Source organism: Symphalangus syndactylus, chromosome 9 (genome assembly GCF_028878055.3).
Source record: "Symphalangus syndactylus isolate Jambi chromosome 9, NHGRI_mSymSyn1-v2.1_pri, whole genome shotgun sequence".
Taxonomy (NCBI): Eukaryota; Metazoa; Chordata; class Mammalia; order Primates; family Hylobatidae; genus Symphalangus; species Symphalangus syndactylus.
In genome coordinates, this window is record NC_072431.2 from 100,572,458 (window position 1) to 100,591,829 (window position 19,372).

A 19,372-nucleotide genomic window follows, 5' to 3' on the forward strand; every position below is an offset into this window, starting at 1 on the left:
CACATCTGTTCTCAGAGTTCACCACGGCCAAATGGAACTGGCCCTGGTTCAGACAGATGTGGGTTCAAAATTCCTGGCTCTGGCTTTAATCTGCTGTGAGGCTTTAGGCAAGTCACTTGGCCTTTTCCCTGTCTGGAAACTCTCTGCATTAAGGACAAATGATAAGGTATGCAAAGCACCTAGAACAGTGCCAGGCACGAACATCCACAGCATCCACCACAGGGTCCATGACGGCCCTGGAATTGTCGTTTAATGTTTTCACTGACAGCTCTTCCCTGCTTACAGGTTCACACTCCAATGCCTTAGGCGGGACACAGGCTGTTAGAAGGCACCCTTATCTCCTTGTCCCCGTCGGTTCATGCGCAGGCAGCCCCCTGCAGCCTGGCTCCTTCCGGCCCACGCTGAGATCCAGCTGCCTGTTGATGAAGGGGGTCCCTTGGCTCTGCTCCCCCTGCCATGTGGAAAGTCCCATGAGGCACACTCTGTAACTGCAGGGGGCCAGAATCAGTTTCCTCATGTGTGAGTCCTGCTGCCTGAGGGAGTAAAGGAGCCTAATTCTGGGTGCAGTATTAGAAGGTCTGCTGTTGGGGAACATAAGCTGTGTCCTCCAATAAGAACACAAACACTTAGGTTTTCATCGAGCTGATTTCCTATGCATATTTCACAAGATGGGAAAAGGGGTGTTGTATATGGACACACACTCCCAACCTTGCACCTCCGGCAGCCTGTATGGTTTTACCTAGCCAGGCACCTTGGGCTCTGATGTACCACGTGGGACAGATGGTTCCTACATGCACCCAGCACAATCACGCTCTCTCCTGGGTCTGTCCCGTCCTCAGCCTGGATGCCTTCCCACCCACGTGGAACTGTGACCCTCTCTCTCTGGCTTTCAGGCCCCCAGCATCCACCTGCACCCCCTTGGCACTCTAAACAATCACTGATTAAGACACTTTTATGGGGTCTAATTCTCCTCTATCTCAGGAGTGTGTGTGGTGGGTGCGTGGTGGAGGAGACCTTGTTTCTTACACTTTGCAGCCTCTGGTGCCTGTAGGGTGCCTGCTGCATGACAGGCGGTTCATGTGAGTGTGCTGAACTGAGCAGAGATGAGAGATGGACACAGTGCCTGTCTTCCCCTGTTGCTGGCCCTTCATGTTCTATTTAACCTTCAGCGGGTGGGATTTCCCTCCAACCTCCTTCATACTAATTCCTTTCTCTCTCTCTCAACTCAGAGCAGTTGGTATTTACATATTATTACAAAGGGCACACAAGGTTATATCTCTAAATGCACAGCTATACAGAGCAGCAGAGAGATGTCCCAGTGGACCCAGAGATGAACATCCACCTGAGCACAAGGCAGGCCCATGTTCCCCCAACTTGACCACAGGGCAGGCCCACTTTCCCCTGACCAGCACACAGGGCAGACCCGTGTTCCCCACTCCTGAGCACAGGACGGGCCCGTGTTTCCCAGACCTGACCACAGGGCAGGCCCGTGTTCCCCCGACCTGAGCACATGGCAGGCCTGTGTTCCCCACACCTGAGCACAAGGCAGGCCCGCGCCCCCTCCACCTGAGCACAGGGCAGGCCCGCGCCCCCTCCACCTGAGCACAGGGCAGGCCCGCGCCCCCTCCACCTGAGCACAGGGCAGGGCTGTGTCCCCTTCACCTGAGCACAGGGCCCTGGGTTCCCTCTACCCGAGCACAGGGCCCTGGGTTCCCCCAATCTGAGCACAGGGCAGGCCCACATTCCCCCCACCTGAGCACGGGGCAGGCCCACGCCCTCCCCACCTGAGCACAGGGCAGGCCCGCGCCCCTTCCACCTGAGCACAGGGCAGGCCTGCGCCCCTTCCACTTGAGCACAGGGCAGGGCTACACTCCCTCCCCCTGAGCACAGGGCCCTGGGTTCCCTCCATCTGAGCACAGGGCAGGCCTGCGTTCCCTCTGCTCTGCAGGAAGCTGAGTTCTGCAGAAGGGACTTCACTAAGGTCCCTCTGAAAGGAGACGGGCAAAGAGCCTGGCTCACGATTCCTGGTCTTAGGCTAACCCTGGACACTGATTTTCCATCTGGGTCCACAGAGGTCTGGAATGGGGGCTTACTTAGGCTGTGGGGTGGGAACGCATTTGACACTCACTCCATAATGTTGACTCTGGCTCCCGCCCAATCTGATTGGCCCAGTACCAGACAAGAATTGGCTCCTCCACCTCATTACCTCATTCTCTCTCTTTTTATTTTTTTTTGGATACAGAGTCTCACTCTGTCATCAACGCTGGAATGTAGTGGCACGATCATAGCTCACTGCAGCCTCCAACTCCTGGGCTCAAGCAATCCTCCCACCTCAGGCTCCCAAGAAGCTGGGACTACAGGTGTGCACTACCACACCTGGCTAATATTTTGTAGAAATGGAATCTTGCTATGCTGATAAGGCTGGCCTTAAACTCCTGGCCTCATGTGATCCTCCTGCCTCAGCCTCCCAAAGTGCTGGGGTCACAGGCATGGATCATGCCTGGCTTATCTCTCTACTCTTAAGGCTGAACAGTTAAGCTGGGTTAAATGTCCTCTCTTAAAGTCTGACAACAAAAAAATAAAAATAAAATAAAATAAAGACTGATCACATAATGAAATCAGGAGAAGGCGGGCCCTTATTGGGCTATTATTCTCAACCTTGGCTGTACGTTGGAATGACCTGTCAGCTTTTAAAAATCCTGACACCTCGATATTCTAATTATGTGGGTTAGATGTAGCCTGGCCTTCAGGATTTGTAAAAGCTCCTTAGAGGTCATTCTAATATGTTGCCAAGGTTGAGAACCATTGACCTAAGGACATTCTCCATGTCATGATTTGCCAGAGTTCTGAATTAGGGGTTTTCAGGTTCTTCATCAGCGATTGATGCAAAATATCCTATTTTGCTGTTATCTGGGTTGGTTAGTTCCCTTATCAAAAGCCCCAGGGAGGAGAGGGATGAGTGGTAAGTTTAGGCATCCAAATCTGATGCCAAACAGTTACCCTTGGTGTTCTGTAAAAATCTCTAAATGAACACTTAGGTATCAGGAGAAATCAATGTCCTAAAAGTTCCAGAACTATGCACTGCACTACATCCTTGCAGTGGTACAGTGAAATCATGACATCATCCTTTAGACAGTCTGTGACCAACTGATGCACAGCAGGCACCTAATTTTGAAGAGTCGGGAAATGCCAGGAGTCTTATCCAGGTGGTACTTACTTCTGGGGATCTTGCTGGGGTAAATCTTCTGGCATGGTTTGTATTCATCCGGAGGGGGAAAGTCTTCCACAGAATGGAACGTGAATTTAGACTCAAAGTCATCTGCACACATGCGAAATGGAAAGAGTTACTCAGGTTACTGTCATGATCCAAGTTTTGATCATTTCCAGGAGCACACAGATTACTCTGACTACATCCACCGTTTTCTGTTTGCCTGCTCAGTGCAAGGATTTTAACAACAGGGCCGTTCTCCCTAAGACATCCATTCACCTCGCAAGTTTTACTGGTTGGTTGGGATGGAGGGAAGCAGGAAGAGGGAAATCCAGTCACTCCCTGTCACCCACCTGAACATACTCCAACCAATAAGGCCGTATGGAAGCTGCTAAAGGGGTGGAAGTGGCACGGGGCTCTCCAGGGTCCAGAATCAGAGGTGGGGATCCTGGTGCCAACAAGGAACTGGCAAAGCCCCAGCAGCCTGAAGCACCTGAGAAGCTCCTGGGAGAGTTTCGAGGGGAGGGAGAGGTGGGCAGAATGACTGGGGAATGGAGGAGCATGGCCTGTGTCTAGGGTGGGACCTGAGCTCCACAAAGCAAACAGCTTCTGCTCTGGGATCTGTTGGCAGGAGGGGAGGGCTCCTGTGGCCCTTTCATGGGCTGAGACCCTGCTTTGTGATCTGGGCCTTTGTTGGACACTAGCCCAGCACACAGAAGGGATCCAAAGATTCCACGGCTTCACATCTGACCCCAGGTGACTTTCCTTCCTACCTCCATACTTGTACTCGAAATGTCCCTCTGCCTGGTGGGCCTTCTATGTATTCTTTCTCCTTATCCATATCATTCTACTCTTTCAGGCTTGTGCATTGATTTCTCCATAGACACACACACACACACACGCACATGCACACGCGCACACACACACAGTGTAAATGTTGCTTTTCTTCCCTTTCTCTAATCTGAATTAGAAGGCTAGAGAGTGGGCCTTGAAACTATGCAGAAAGCCTTGAAAGGAACCCTATTTAACAGAACCTATGGGCTGGTTGGTGCTGGAATGAGCCCCTGTTCATGAAAGAAGCATGCACCCTGATATGGCAGCACTGTGGCCAGCAAACTCTCTCTCCAGAGATTGGGAGAATCACTTTCCTACCGGCAGCCAAACTGGCAGAGGGTGCACCCCACTTACCGATGATGTGCAGGCTTCCATTTCGCAGTTGACCTCCAGGCTGCTGCGTCGGGGTCCAGGCTGTGGCCTGCTGGCTCTTGCTTGAAAGCTCTGTGGTGGGTGATCTCGCAGGGGGTGCTGGAGGTGGATTTAGCTTTCCCCCACCGGCCCCTTACAGAGAAGATGATGGTGTATTCAGAAACACGGATGGGAACGGTGGATGCTATAACCTTATGTTATATTAGGCATTTCCATCTTCAGATGTAATATGATATAGCGAGTAAAAGGGCAACCTCTGGAGCCAACCTGCTTGGCAGCGAATTGTAGTTCTCCCGTTGGGATAAGTAACATAGCCTCTTTGTGTTTTAGTTTCCTCATCTGTAAGATGGGAGCAGTAATAGTACACCCACTTCCCAGGGTTATTGAGAAGATTCAATGAGTTGAATTTAAGTTGAGTGGCATGTAGTAAGTCCTCAATAAATGTTAGCTGCTGCAATAGTATTAATGATGGTGATAACCTTCATCATCGGGTACAGCCCAAAGCAGGGGAATCACTGGAGGGTGGTAAGAACAGGAAGGGCTGCCTGTAGAAGAGGCCCAGAGGGAGGCTTGAAGAGGGAGCGGTCAGGGGCTTGTTCTGCCCCTGTGTCCCGGCTCACACTGGTTCTCCAGCACTGCAGATGCTTGTTTCTCCTTCCAGTCCACCTAAATCTTACGTGCCCACCAGGGCCGAACTTGAATCCAACCTACTTCCTCCAGCCTTCTCTGATCATGCCTGAGAGGCTATCTCCTTTGCCAGTACTTTCCTGTATGGTTCATCTGGCAACCCAAAATCTGACATCCCGGCACACCAATGCAGGGGTTCCACTGCCGCTTATTTCTTCAGTGGCACTGCAAACATCACTTTGCTTCTTGAAACGATGACAATTACATTATTACTATCTGTGCTAAGATGTTCACAATTACTACCTCTCTCTTTTCCCCCCATATTGGGCTAAAGTAGAAATTGCCCTTATTTTGAACATGGACAAACCAAGTTTCAAATCCAAAAATGCAAAGAAGAAGGCCAGATATGAATCCCCATCCTGGCCTGGGGCTCGCTACTCTGGAGCAGATGAAGGGGCCCCAGCTGCAGCAGGCATTCTCAGTCATCACCCGCCATCCTCGCGCCTCATGTCCCTTCAGCATCTGCCCATCTTCCTTTCTTCCTCCCAACTGACTTCCTCTCCCTTTCTGGTCTTCCCATTCTGGGCACAAGGATCTATGAGGAATTTATTTGCTCCTACATGCAGTAAAAGGACGGCAGCCCCTCTTCTGGGTGAAAGCTGCCCCACTGTGTGGTAAGGAAATAATGCTGGCCGGGCATGGTGGCTCACGCTTGTAATCCCAGCACTTTGGGAGGCCAAGGCGGGCAGATCACGAGGTCAGGAGATCGAGACCACGGTGAAACCCCGTCTCTACTAAAAATACAAAAAATTAGCCGGGCGTGGTGGCGGGCGCCTGTAGTCCCAGCTACTCGGAGAGGCTGAGGCAGGAGAATGGCGTGAACCCAGGAGGCGGAGCTTGCAGCGAGCCGAGATTGAGCCACTGCATTCCAGGCTGGGTGACAGAGCGAGACTCCGTCTCAAAAAAAAAAAGGAAATAATGCTGCTGGAGCTGAAGTTACGTGCAAACTCTTTATGCAAATTTCTCATTTCATATTCCTAATAATCCTATGGGAAAGGTGTTATTAGTAGACCCGTTTGTCAAATAAAAAAAATTCAGTATTAAAAAAAAACAAACCTAAGTGGTGTGAGTTTCCACAGGAGTGGGTGGGGAACCCAGGATTTGAATTCATAGCCCTCTGAATCAAAAGCCTTGTTTTTGTTGGCCGGGTGTGGTGGCTCACACCTGTAATACCAGCACCTTGGGAGGCTGAGGTGGGCTGATCACTTGAAGTCAGGAGTTCGAGACCAGCCTGGCCAACATGGTGAAACCCTGTCTCTACTAAAAATACAAAAATTAGCCAGGTGTGGTGGTGCATGCCTGTAACCCCAGCTACTCGGAAGGTTGAGGCACGAGAATCACTTGAACCTGGGAGGCAAAGGTTGCAGTAAGCTGAGATCCTGCCACTGCACTCCAGCCTAGGTGGCAGAGTGAAACTGTGTCTCAAAAAAAAAAAAAAAAAAAAAGCTTTGTCTTTTTCGTCACATCATACATATTTGAAAATAACAAATATCAGAAAGGGCTTAGCAGTCCAAATGCTGGCCCTCATGGTGACCAGTCAATTGAAAAGAGAATGATTAAAACTTTACCTCTTGTAATCAAGAGGCTTAAAGATATCTTTGCTCTTTGCACCAGGAATTCCCTTTAAGACACCAATACTTTTAGAAAAATATCAAAAACGTGGATTAAAATTTCTACAAAAGTATTTCTTGCAATATTGTTCATAATAACAAAAAATGGAATCAACTTAGATATCTAACATGAGGAATATGGAATATATTGTCATACTTATAAAGACATTTTAACAATTTGATAAAATTGTTTTTAATATAATATTAAATAAAAAACAGAACACAAAATTGTATGCTAAAATAGTATTAACCATGTAAACATGTACATATATTCAGAAAAAAGAATTAAAGAAACCTATCCAAATGGCAGTTTTCATCTCTGGGTGATGTTATTATGGGTGATTGAATTACTTAATTTACTCAGAGACAGCAGCATCTGGCTCTGTCATCCAAGCTGGAGTACAATGGCACAATCATAGCTCACCACAGCCTTGAACACCTAGATTCAAACGATCCTCCTGCCTCAGCCTCCCAAGTAGCTGGGACTATAGGTGTCTGCCACCATGCCTAGCCAATCTTTTATTTTTATTTTCTGTAGAGATGGGGTTTCGCTATGTTACCCAGGCTGGCCTAGAACTCCTGACCTCAAGCCATCTTCACGCATGGGCCTCCCAAAGCAGTGGGATTACTGGTGTGAGCCATCCGTACCTGGCCAATTTGAATTTCCTTCTATTTGCTCTGCAACAAGCTTGCATTATTTTTAAGTCAAGAAAATACTTTTAAGAAGCTTTCTGCATCAAAAGATTTTCTAAAAGACAAAGGAATATGTGTGTTGGGGGTGTGGATGTGGATGTGTGTGTTATGAGTGTGCATATGTTTGAGTGTGTCTGCGTGTGTGGATGTGGGTGTGTCTGTGGACGTGTGGAGGTACTTTCCATTCACAGGGGCACTAAAACTGAATGAAGCCTCCTACTAGAGGGATCAAGGAAATCAGCCATGGGGAATGAACACTTAATTCAAATAATCTGTGCTGCATATGTGAAGGAATTATTTTTAATATTTGGCTCAAAATACAGGCCCTCAGTTTTCTTGAGTCAGCTGGAGAACCTGCGAAAGCTAAGGCAGAGTGGGAATCCAGTTTACCGAGGGCCGGTGAAGATTCTGGCTGGGAGCCAGATGGGAAAACGCGGGCAAATATAAAAGGAGGCCTGGTTCTGGAAACAAGCCACACTCACGCCCCCTCTACCTCAGGGAGGAGATCTGGAGTTGGAAGGATGGTAGTAAGAATAAATAATCCCTCTCAAGCTCACTGTTGCCCTGTTCTAAGCACCTCAAACCTAAGAACTCACTTAATCCTTAACAACAAGCCCAGGAGGTAGCAACTATTGCTATCTATCCCCATTTTACAGATGAAAAGAAGAGAGAACAGAGAGGCCAAGTGGTTGCCCAGGGCCACAGAGCTAGTAAGGGCTGGAGATCAAGGCCAGGATCCCTTGCTTACAGGCAGCATGATTTTGGGCAAGTCTCTGCCTCCCTCACCCCTGGCGTCCATCTCTGAAATGAATACCTCCAAAAATAAAGTCCTATGCAAAGACAAGATTTTATTGCGCTCCACCAGGGGCACTGGGCCAGGCAGCGCTCCTTACCTGGTCGGCCATGCCTCTTCTTCTGCAGGAACGGCTGGGAGCCCGGAGGGGCAGGAGGGGCGGGCAAGGCCTGCGCACTGGCCTTCTGCGGTGGGGCCTGGAAGCTGGGGGATTTAGGGGGTAGCGGGGGTGGGGTTTCACTGCTGTTATTAGCTCCTGGCAAAGGGGGCGCGGGCAAAGAAGCCCTCGGGGAGCAGGAAGCATAAGTGGGGAGCGGGGGCGGCGGGGGCGGCGGGGCGGGAGGCTCCTGCACTTCTTGCGCAGGGCTGACGGGCTCCGCTTTGAGCCCAGGATACCCACAGGGTGGGAGGAGAGGGAGCGGGGGCGGGATGGGCGGGAGGTGCAAGGGAGCTAGCTGAGGCTTCACTGCCTTATCACTAAGAACCGAGGCCGGGGGCAGCGGGGGTGGCGTTGGGGGAGGTGGCGGAGGTGGAGGTGGTGGCGCACAGGGGACAGGGGGTGCAACCACAGGGAGGTTCCCTTTGGTCAGTGGGCCAGGTGGGGACACAAGCGGAGTTTTGATGGGGGAGGAAGAGGGAAGGAGCGGGGGCAAGGGTGGAGGCGGAGGGGGTGGGGTGGGAGGGGGCGGGGCAGGCACGTTAGGGCGAGGTGGGGCTGTCCTGGCAGCGCCATGCGCCTCGGAGGTATTGCCTAGCCTGGGAGAGGCAGGCGGGATAAGCGGGCCGCTGATGGTTTTGTTGGGAAGCCTGGGAGAGGGCGCGCGGGAGCCAGGGCCCTGCCCTGTCTTGCCACCTGGAAGTAAAAGAGATTCTGGGTTAGCTCGGCAATAAAGAAGGAGAAAGCCCCCGCAGGTGGGCGATGCTCAGGACACTCAAGCCTGCCCGCAGTGAGCTGCACTGTAGACGGCTTTTCCTGCACGTGTCCACTGAGAGGCCTCAGGTGCCGCAGCTGTCACACAGAAGGACCAACTGGACCAGCTCTAAAGTCCTTGTCAGCATTAATGACAAACCCAGGTCAGGCCTCCAGCCCTCCTATCCATGCCACCTCTGCTGTCATCCGCCTTGGGCCTCTAGTATCCCAGCCGAGGGCCAGGACTGCCCGGGTGTCTTTTGCCCTTCCTAGTCAAGGCCACACTCACACTCATTCACTGACACCTGCTAGGTCCATCAGCCCTTATGCTCTAATTTGGACCCTTAAGTGTACCAACCAGCACTCCTGGCTAGGGAGATTTTCTTCACTCCTAGCATTTTGTGAACAAAGACTTTCTTTGTTTCTGTGTTGAGAGCAGAAAATTCATGATTCCCTGAATACATAAGGTAAGACTGGAGGGAGACATTTACCCTTGACAACCCAGGTCCAGTGACCTTGAACCTCGCAGTTCTATGGCCTCTGGAAGTTCAAAACCTCCTTTCCTAAAGACTTACGCTAATTCCAAAGGGTTTTGGCTTTCTCACCCTATAGATCCTTCATTGCATCTGCCCCAGCTGGAAATTCAATTCCTCTTTTAAATTCAACAACAACGATTTGCTCTTGGTAAGCATTTGCGTTTGGTTTTCATGGAAGACTGGGGTGGAGCACGTCCCCAGGAGGGGCCTCTATACTCCGCACAGCCTTGCACCATTTTGCTGGTTCTCACCCTTTTTTCGCTCTGCCCCTCTCTAGTAAGAAAAAGTTCCTCTCGTGGTTTACTACCTTGAAGTTCTGCAATGACTGCTTAGAGATGTCCTTGGAGTGTCACTGTCTACTCAGGAGGCAGATTAAAATATTTCTTCCAGATTTAGTGCTCTTTTTATAAGAATTCTGGGGGGTGTTTTCCCCTATATTTTATAATCACCATGACAACAAATGGACAACACTTGAAAAGTGATGTTTTCTCACACCCACTACTTCCTGGGTGCTGCAGCATGGGACCTGCAGCTTTCATTTCAGATTAGAAACCCCAGCACCTGTTGGGGGTTCTGAGCTTTGCAGTACTTGAGTCTCCTGTGTGTTTACCCCCATCAGGAGCTAAGTCATACACTTAAAGTACTGGATGTCAAAAGCCAGGCCAATCAAAGCACGGCCTAGCAGAGGTGACTGAGGCGAAGCTAAGTAGGCAAGACCTTGGTATCTGGCTTTCCAAATATGAGCCCCTCTGGCTATAATGTGGCAGTCACCTAGACCACAATATTCCAACCACATTATGGAATGGCTGTTCTTAAGGTAGGGTGAGGATGGTATTAGCAGGTGTCAGCTCAGGGATTCCTGCCTAGAAGTTCTCAAACCTGTTTCCACATAACACAAAAAGATGATGAGGAGAACCTAGGCAGCTGCCTAAACAAGGCAGAGCCTACCTACATGACCAGTGGCTGAATGAAATTGAAAGGGATAATAAAAGTTTGCAAAACAGAGTGAAGCCTACCCTTAAATAGCCTATGCAAACCTTTTAAGTAACTGAGGACACCATGTCTCAGAGATTCAAAACCCTTAAAGTGAGTCAGTTAAAAGTAGGGGATCCTGTGCTGATGAAGCCACCAACCAAATGAGAAATGTGGGCAAACTCATTTTTATCCTGACATGCGCAGCAGAAGCGAGGGCGGGCAAATCTCTGCCCATCTTCTATTCATGCCCCTCAGGGAGGAAGGTGAGACTGCAGGGGAGAGAGGGGCTGACGGTGTAAGTGCAGGCAAGTGGAGGAGGCAGGCCTGGGCCGACAGAGAGCTCCGAGGGAGTTGAGGGAAGTAAGGGAGGAGGCTGTCCTTCACAATGGAAACGCGAGCCCTAGAAATCCAAAGAAAACACAAAGGAGGCCAGGAGGTGGCAGGAAAGGCCAGCTTGAGGGCATCAGGGATGCTGTGCCCATAGGAAAGGATTCAGCTTTTAGAACCTGTAGGTTTATCAAAAGATGAAATATTTCTTCTTCCTCAAATCTGAATGTTTTCCAGAAGACCTTGGAAGTCTCATTACATATTCTATTCAACCCAGAAACAATGTTTACTCATCATATCTTATTGTAATTCTCACTCCCTTGGAGCTCTAAGCAGGGGCTGCATTATGACTCCAGGGTCACTTTTGCGCCTTTGTGGGCCTCTTCTCCATTAAAAAAAATTTATATTCATGACTGCATTGCTACAAAGACAAATACATTCTTTGACCCTAAAAGGTCATATGTTTTCTTCTGATTTTAAAAGAAATTTAAATATTTTCATGGGTCCCTGAAAGTACCATGAGCCCATGACACTGTTCTGTGGTCCCTAATGAATGTCAGCCACCACACTACCATTCACACATGCAATTCAGCAAGTATTTACTGAGCACCTGCCATGCACCAGGCATTTCTATGGCAATGAACAAAACATAGTCCCTGCCTTCATGAAGCTTAACTTTAGATGGATAAGACAGACAATAAACAGATAAACCAGTGAATACATGATATGTCAGATGGTGCTAAGTAACACAAGAAAAGTAAATTGAGGAAACGGAGATATGGAATGAAAGGATAGGACTGAACCTTTATATGGGATGATAAGTGAAGACCTCACGGACACTTCGATCAGCTGCCACCTGAGCAGAGACCTGCAGGAAGGGAGAGACTGAGCCACGTGGACACCTGCGGATGAGCCTTTCAGGCGAAGGGAGAGGCGGTGCAAGCACCCAGTGGCAGTGTGTGAAGAGCAGCAACGAAGATAGTGTGAGTGGAGGGGACAGCATGAACCACCAAGAAAAGCAGGCCAGAAGATCAGAGAGGGAGCAAAGGCTCAAGTCCCTTCCTCTGATGAGAAGGGGGCTGCCGGGAAAGTGCTGGGAGCACGGAGCCACGGCCTGCCTTGCCCTGACATGGTATCCAGTCCATGTGTTTATCTGGTGGCTTTCTCCTTGAGTTTCCATCCCGTAACAGGCATCATTAGTCACTTCCTTATGGACCTCCATCTCTAAAGAGATAAATTCTTGTCTTCCCCATTACAGTGGCTCAAACATCTGACACTTATGTCCCACTGGAGACAAGCAGACCAGTAGGACTCCTGCTGGCTATTTTTGGCTGCTTCCTATGAAAACCTGAGTGGGGCCCATTTCTCCCATCTTCTATGAAGAGAAACTGGTGGAAGCCTTCCATTCCAAAGGATAATTGTTTGATAGCACTGGGGAATTTTGAAAAAGAAGAAGACACTGATGAATATCCACTGTCTTTATTGAGGAAGACCTTGTGCTCTACCTTTCCTGCTAACTCCTCAGCAAAAATGAGGAAATGAACATGGCCCCTGAGAAGGTTCAAGTTGGATCTCAAAATATCCTAGAGTCTTTTTCTTTGCTGGACTTTTATTGGTGAGTGAGGCAGCATAAGCATCCCATAACATTAAACAGTCACAGAAGCCACTGAAAAAGTTAGAAAAGTCGCACGATGGAAGATCCGATACCAGGAATGTTTGGGCCTTTGTATTTCTTGTATTAATGGTATTCCTGGAGTTTATTCAGCTTGCTGGTTAAAGAGAACAAGATTAGGAAAAACAGGTTTTTTGTTTTTTTTCTCAGAGTAAATTTGTATTTGTTCAATTTTAATGCAATACTTTCAAAACATCTGATGCCCACTGAAACAAAAATCACTGAGGTAGACTGATTACAGACATGGCCTTCATTACCCACTTATGCTTGATTCCATAATCTTTGAAATATGATTTTACAGTTCCTCTCATCAAGAGGCGAAGTCTATTTCCCCATCCTTGTGACTTGTTTTGGCTAAGAGAATGTGGTAGGAAGTGATACTTCTTAGACTTCCAAGTTACATCCTAGTAATATTTCCAAGACTAAGCCTCAAGAGACTTTATTTATACTTCCATCTTCTCTCTTGGAACCCTGCTGCTGGCATGAAAACAAGGCCCGGACAGCCTGCAGGATACTGACAGACCATGTGGATAGAGGTGAGTCAGGCCAGTGGTTATAGCTGAGGCCCCAGAGGTTGGGAAAATATGAGAAATGTAAGATTAGCAAAGCTACCTACACAACCTGCAGTTCTTTATAGAAGCAAGAGGGAGCCCAGCCAAGACTACTCTAAGCTGCTAAGCCACAGAATTGTAGGCTAAAAAACGATTGTTTAAAGCTTTTAAGTTTTAGGGTGTTTTGTTACACAGCAGTATCTAACTGATATGATGACTGAATCATTACAACTCATGCATTGCTAATGCATCCACAGTGATGTCACTATAAAGTTCTATTACAATTTGGACCTTCTGTCTATATACACTTTGCAGTCTGGGCTACCATCACGCCATCACTAAGTATTACACACTATTAAAAGTCATTTTTCAGCTATTACAATGGAATAATTTAAACAGGATGATGAATTAAAAGATTTCTTAAGAACCATTTTGTACTTTGGAAGTTTCCAGTGCTTAAGGTCCCAAGAACATGATCTTCTACTCTATCATGCCTGTTAAGTAAAACCATGTTGCTTACTGACATGTGTGGATTGCCCAGATGGTTCCACAGGTTAAGGAGATACAGACCACAAGGGAGCCAGAATGAATTCTTCCTTACCTGCTACATCCCGCTGGCCTGCTGGTCGCAATACAGGAAAGCCACCAGCAAACAGATCTCCCAGGGTGGGAGGTGTGCTTGCGCCTCGTGTGTTTGCAGAACCTCCTCCTTCTTTGTTGGTTCCTTTAGAATCTTTATAGAGAAGACACAAATAGGCAAGGACTTGAGAGCAGAGCTGAGCAGCCAGGTCTCATTTCAGACCATGGTCTAACACTGGTCTACCACTGCCCTTGTCAGCCTTCCCATTCTCCCACCCCCAATGTCATCCTTTCACTCAGCATCTTCCCCAAGCACCCTCTGCCTTGATACCCTGTAGACTCACATGCCCTGCCCTCTCCAGTCCTACCAAAGAACCATTTGTGCCCAACTCCCCTGAAAAGTGACCAAAACAAAGGGACCTGAACACTGCCATTTTGTAGATGCTAACAGAGCAACTGGCAGCACCTTTGAATTAGAAAACCCAAATGTGGTAGGTGTAGAGCCGCTCTTATTTTCAACTTGGCTATGGAGGACTAGACAAAGAAAACCCACAGATTTAATTCAATCAGTCATTTTAACTTCTTGTCCACAGAGCACTGACCAGAACAGCAAGCAGGAGGTAAAGCCTGCAATGATTGTGCCTTGGCAGTTTCCTTCCTGTCTCTCCAGCCCTCAAGCCCCCAGCCCCTCGCGCCTCCCTGCACCTTTTCATCTATGGAACAGAAAGATCATGAGCCCCTGAGGAAAGGTGTCACTAACTCCAGCCTTCCAGACATGTGTGATTACCAACTACAGAAAACGAGAAGATACTCAGCTTAGACAAGAATTCCTGGCAGAAAATATTTATAACTCAAAGCTCATATGCACAGAGAAATTAGGGCACAGTGCCCACTGGTGGATGAAAGTGGCCAGATTATTCTGAGTATTAATATTGTACATTACTTACTCATGAGAATGATTAGGAAGTGAGTGTTCCAATGAAATTGATTTACCTGTTAATTAGGCTTAACCAATTCAATCATGGGTTTAACCAGAAACTAATTTTTAATGTACTCAATGTTGAAAATACTTCTTTAAAAATTTGTCTATCCTTGTGTGTTGACATTTATAATTACAGATAGGAGATATAATTCTACTTTTAGGACTATCTTTAAGAATTACCATCATGCACATCATAGCAAAACATAGGAAGACATAATAACACCTTACATTACAGGGTGAGTATCCCTTATCCAAAATGATTGGGACCAAGTATTTCAGATTTTTTTTAAATTTTGAAATATTTACGTATACATAATGCGATATCTTGGGGAATGGGACCCAAGTCTAAGCATGAAATTTATTTGTTTAATATATACCTTTACACATAGCCTGAAGTTAATAAAATATTAATTTCATGAAATATTTTAAAATAATTTTGTGCATAAAACAAAGCTTGCGTTCATGGAGCCAACAGAAAGCAAAGGTGTCACCATCTCAGCCTCCCCTGTGGACAATCTGGTTTGTCCATCACCATCATTCCTGACACTGAATTTCTATGCTACCAATAAGCAATCATTTTCCTACACTTCTTCACACATAAGTACTTAGCAGTTAAAAATATGGCATACCATTAACACAGCAAAAAAATAATGTGTTCAAGGTAACTAAGCAACACAGTAGTATCACCAGAATACCCGGATCAGCTGTTAGACAACAGCAGCAACAAACAAAGGCAGGCTTTCAGGCTCTTGCAATGCTGTGTTTTGATTAAAGGTTACTGTACATTGGATCTCATTGTTTTAGGTGAGAAGAAACATCAGAAACCACTGAGACCAGGAAGTAGGTCCTCTAGAGTTGAGGAAGCATTCTGCTAGCTGGCTTTTAAAAATGTTTCCTCCAGAGTCATCTGCTTCATTAACAATGGTTTTTGTCTCAGAAGCCTCTCTCTGATTTTGTAAACTGACATCATTTCTTGTTCTGTTATGAATGTATGCCGCTCTTGTCCTTCAATAAACACATCATACATTTCCACCATGTCACCTGGAGGCACATTGTCTTCAGGGTTAACAACGTCATCTTCATCATCCACGTGAGGCATCATGTCAACATTCAAAAAGTTTCAGATTTGGGATTTTTGGATTAGGGATGCTCGATCTGTACTAAAGAGTTCTGCATATATTATTTCAACTTTTAACTATCTTGACCAAGAATAAAAAAGGAGCCAGGTATTGTCTCCCCATTTCACAGGTGACCAAACAGCCTCAAAGAGGCTCCCCGATTTGTCTGGTTGCAGAATCAGAACTCAATGTGGGTTGTCTGACCTGAGCACAGGACTCAATTTACTCTGTCACATTCTAGAAGACAGCAAGCTTCAATCATATCATCCCTCTGAAACAGAATTCTTAATAAATCTTTCTCCTTGTGAAAAGTGAAACAAAAATTTTGCATTTTTAAAAAAATGTTGAGCCCTTCACTTTCTGTCACTGAGTTTGAGGACCATGTTGACACAAGGTGAGTGATCTTTAAATGTTATCCTACAAAGAATACACAAAACGTGGTGTGTCCATACAATTAAATATTCAGTGATAAAAGGAGTGAAGTACTGATACATGCTCCAACATCTATGAAGCTTGAAAACATTATGCTAAGTGAGGGAAGCCAGCCACAAAAGGCCATATATTGCATGATTCCATTTTTTGAAATATCAGAATAGGCAAATCCAGAGAGACAGAAAGTAGATTGGGTTGGCAAGGGCCGGGGACTAATGGGGAATGACTTACTAATGGGTATGAGATTTCCTTTAGAGGTGATGTAAATGTTCTGGAACTAGATAGAGGTGATTGTTGCAACAACATTGTGAATATAATAATTGGCACCAATTGAACAATTTAAAATGGTTAAAATGATGAATTTTATGTTATGTGTATTTTATCATAATTTTTAAAAAGTTGTCCCATTGCGGAGTTCTTTTCAGCATATGAAAAGGATGGAAGATATGCTCTAAACCATCTGCAGATTTGGAGGGAAAGCTCTGGTTCTCTTGCCCACTTGGCCTGTCCAATGAGCAGGTCTGAGATAGCTCCATATGTGTCCTGGGAAGCAACTGTGGCCCCAGCCAGGAGTGTCTGGCTGTGCCTCACATGCCTGTCCTGTCCTTGGCTCACAGGAGGCCTGGCCGGGCTGCTCACTTACTCTCGATCTGCGGGGCACTGCGGTCGTTGATCTGCGTGACTTTGCGCAGGCGAGTTCCTTGCTGGATATCAGCCAACAGTGCACTCCGGCCTTTCGGATCTGCCCTTCTCAAGCTGGAGGTGTCTGTGCTTACCTGTAAGGGAGTAAGAGGGATTTGACTATAATAGCATTCTCAGATAAGCAAAATGTCCCATCTGCTGTCAGTTTCTCCTCTTGCAGTTCTCTGTCTTCCCTGTCCCATTCCCAAGGCTGATCCCAGGTTACCTACGGGAGAGACACTTTTGGGTCCTGATCACACCTCTTTTCCTGGTGACCTAGAAGGGACTCTTTATTTTCGATGACCCAGTCCCAAGTGCCTATCTTGTGCACAAGCTCCTGGAGGTCTTAGGGAACCCTAAATCATAGCCCCTCTTTCCTCTCTCTTACACTCCCCACCCCAGGGCTTCTGTCCGTGAGTACCTGGCCCCTGCTCTCAGGTTTTGAATGATCTTCCTCCTTGGTGCCCCAGGTCCCCTCCTGGACCAAATCCTTGGCTGATTCCCCACTTGACAATGGGAGTTGCTCCTGTGCCCTGTCATCTCCTGGACTGTTCTCCTGAGCAGGACTGATGTCTTGCTCAGTCCTTAGGTACTCACATCCTCCTTGCTCTTGGGTCCTGGGTGGCTCATGCTGGGCCCATTGTGTCTCTTAAGGGAAGCAGATTCATGCTCTAGGAGCTGGCTTTGAATGGGGGATGGTGGTCTTCATGTGATCATGGAGCAGAGGGGAGAACTGGGGAGCTCAGGGGAAACTGAGACCCATAGAGGTCAGAAAGTTGTGGAGAAAGAGAATGCAGAAGATTACAATTAATGTCTGGTGACTGTCTTCTGTGCCTGAGTGTGTTACATTAGTCCTCACAAGACCTTGTGCATTTAAAGTGAGTTTGCCCTCATCTTACAAATGAGGAAACTGAGACTAAGAAATCGTCTGTTTGAGGCTGCAGGGCTGGGGTTCAAACCCAGATCAGCTGAATCCCAAAGACCATGTGCTTTTCACTTTGCAACACTGACTACCAAGGACACATGCTCTTTTATTAGGATAAGTGTCTAATGGACTGCTAAATGCGTCATAAATATATTTGCAAGAAAAAGTTTTGTCCTAATTCTGCAAGTAGCCCTGAGATACAACTGCTTCACTTCAGCTGTAGCCTCAGCTGACATGGTGGAGGTTTCCATGGGTTATTAGAGCCAGGGAACACCAGAAAGAACATTGGGAGATTGGTGGCAAATAAAGGAGGGAAGGCGTTGCCCTGGAAGCCACAGCCAGGAGGATTCTCCACAGTTAGAAGGTTCATACCAACCACGTGACCTTAGAAATGGCTGATCATTTCTCAAAGCAAGAAATAATTGTTAGCCCTACTGTATGGGGATACCATGTATCTTTGGGTTTCAGCTTAAATATCACCACTTCAGAGGCCTTTTCTGACCCAAAATCTAAATAAGGCCATTCACTGTTTTCTCTGAGGGTACCATATTCCTTTTTCCTCTGTCACAGTTATCATAGGGTATAAGTTTATATTATCACTGTGGAAAATTTCCATTTGTGATTATGAGTTGAATGTTCATTAACCCCAAGGACTCCACATCAGGAAAAAAGATTCTGTTTTGTTCACAAAAATATGTCCCCGAAGAGTAGAATTGGATCTGGCTCAATAACTACCGTATGAATGATTGAATAAATGACTTGAGTGAGTGAGTGAATGAATGAACTAGACCCAGGGTATCAGAGCTGTCTTTGCTCTTAAGGGCATACACATGCACCAGGCAGAGAGGCATACGCTATAGCGAGTTAAGCCACTGTGCAACGCGCAGCACAGGACTGGGCAGCCATGCTGGTTCCCCAGAGAGGAAGGCCACCAAGAGTCCAGAAATGACCATGTTTTTCAGGCTGAGCAGGCTTCAAGGAAGACATGTGACCTTAGAGGGTCCCTGGAGTATAAATAGTGTTTATAAATCCTTGCTATTGCCATTTTCTGTTTAAAAAAGGACAAACCAGGTTGGCTGACTAGAAACTCATGGGCTCTCTGGTGTCACAGACTAGAAGCAGAGGCAGTTGTGGTTTTGGCTAAAATGTGCTGAGTCCACATTTTCACTGGTGGACTCCACTGCATGGGTTATGAAACTTACGCAGGCTTTGAAGGACATAGGCTTCAAAGTCTGATTCTTGTTGCCTGGAAACAAGCTTTTGGACCCTTGAGAGGGACTTATGAATGATGGTCAACAAGAAAGTGGTGAGCAAGGAGCCTCAATCCTGATTCATTGGAGATATTATGTATTTATTTATTTATTTATTTTAGAAAGGCAAGGCATTTCCCATAGAATATGCTTTTAAAAACCCCATATAAACCATTAATATCATGAGTTCATTTTAAGCTGCAAAATTTTAAGATTTTTAAAGTTTCCTCTCATTTT

The 19,372-nt window shown here is 46.9% G+C and overlaps 1 protein-coding gene across 4 annotated transcripts in view; it reads right to left on the bottom strand.

Annotated features, from left to right (window-relative positions):
* WIPF3 (WAS/WASL interacting protein family member 3) overlaps positions 1-19,372 on the bottom strand; it is a 112,079-nt gene that overhangs the window by 24,228 nt on the left and 68,479 nt on the right. For all 4 annotated transcript variants that reach the window (XM_063609708.1, XM_063609706.1, XM_055293547.2 and 1 more), the window contains exons 3-7: positions 16,923-17,055; positions 13,770-13,901; positions 8,298-9,050; positions 4,397-4,546; positions 3,218-3,319 (exon numbers count right to left, since the gene is read on the bottom strand). In XM_063609708.1, coding sequence (XP_063465778.1) covers positions 3,218-3,319; positions 4,397-4,546; positions 8,298-9,050; positions 13,770-13,901; positions 16,923-17,055 — 1,270 coding nt within the window. The remainder of the gene's footprint in view (positions 1-3,217; positions 3,320-4,396; positions 4,547-8,297; positions 9,051-13,769; positions 13,902-16,922; positions 17,056-19,372) is intronic.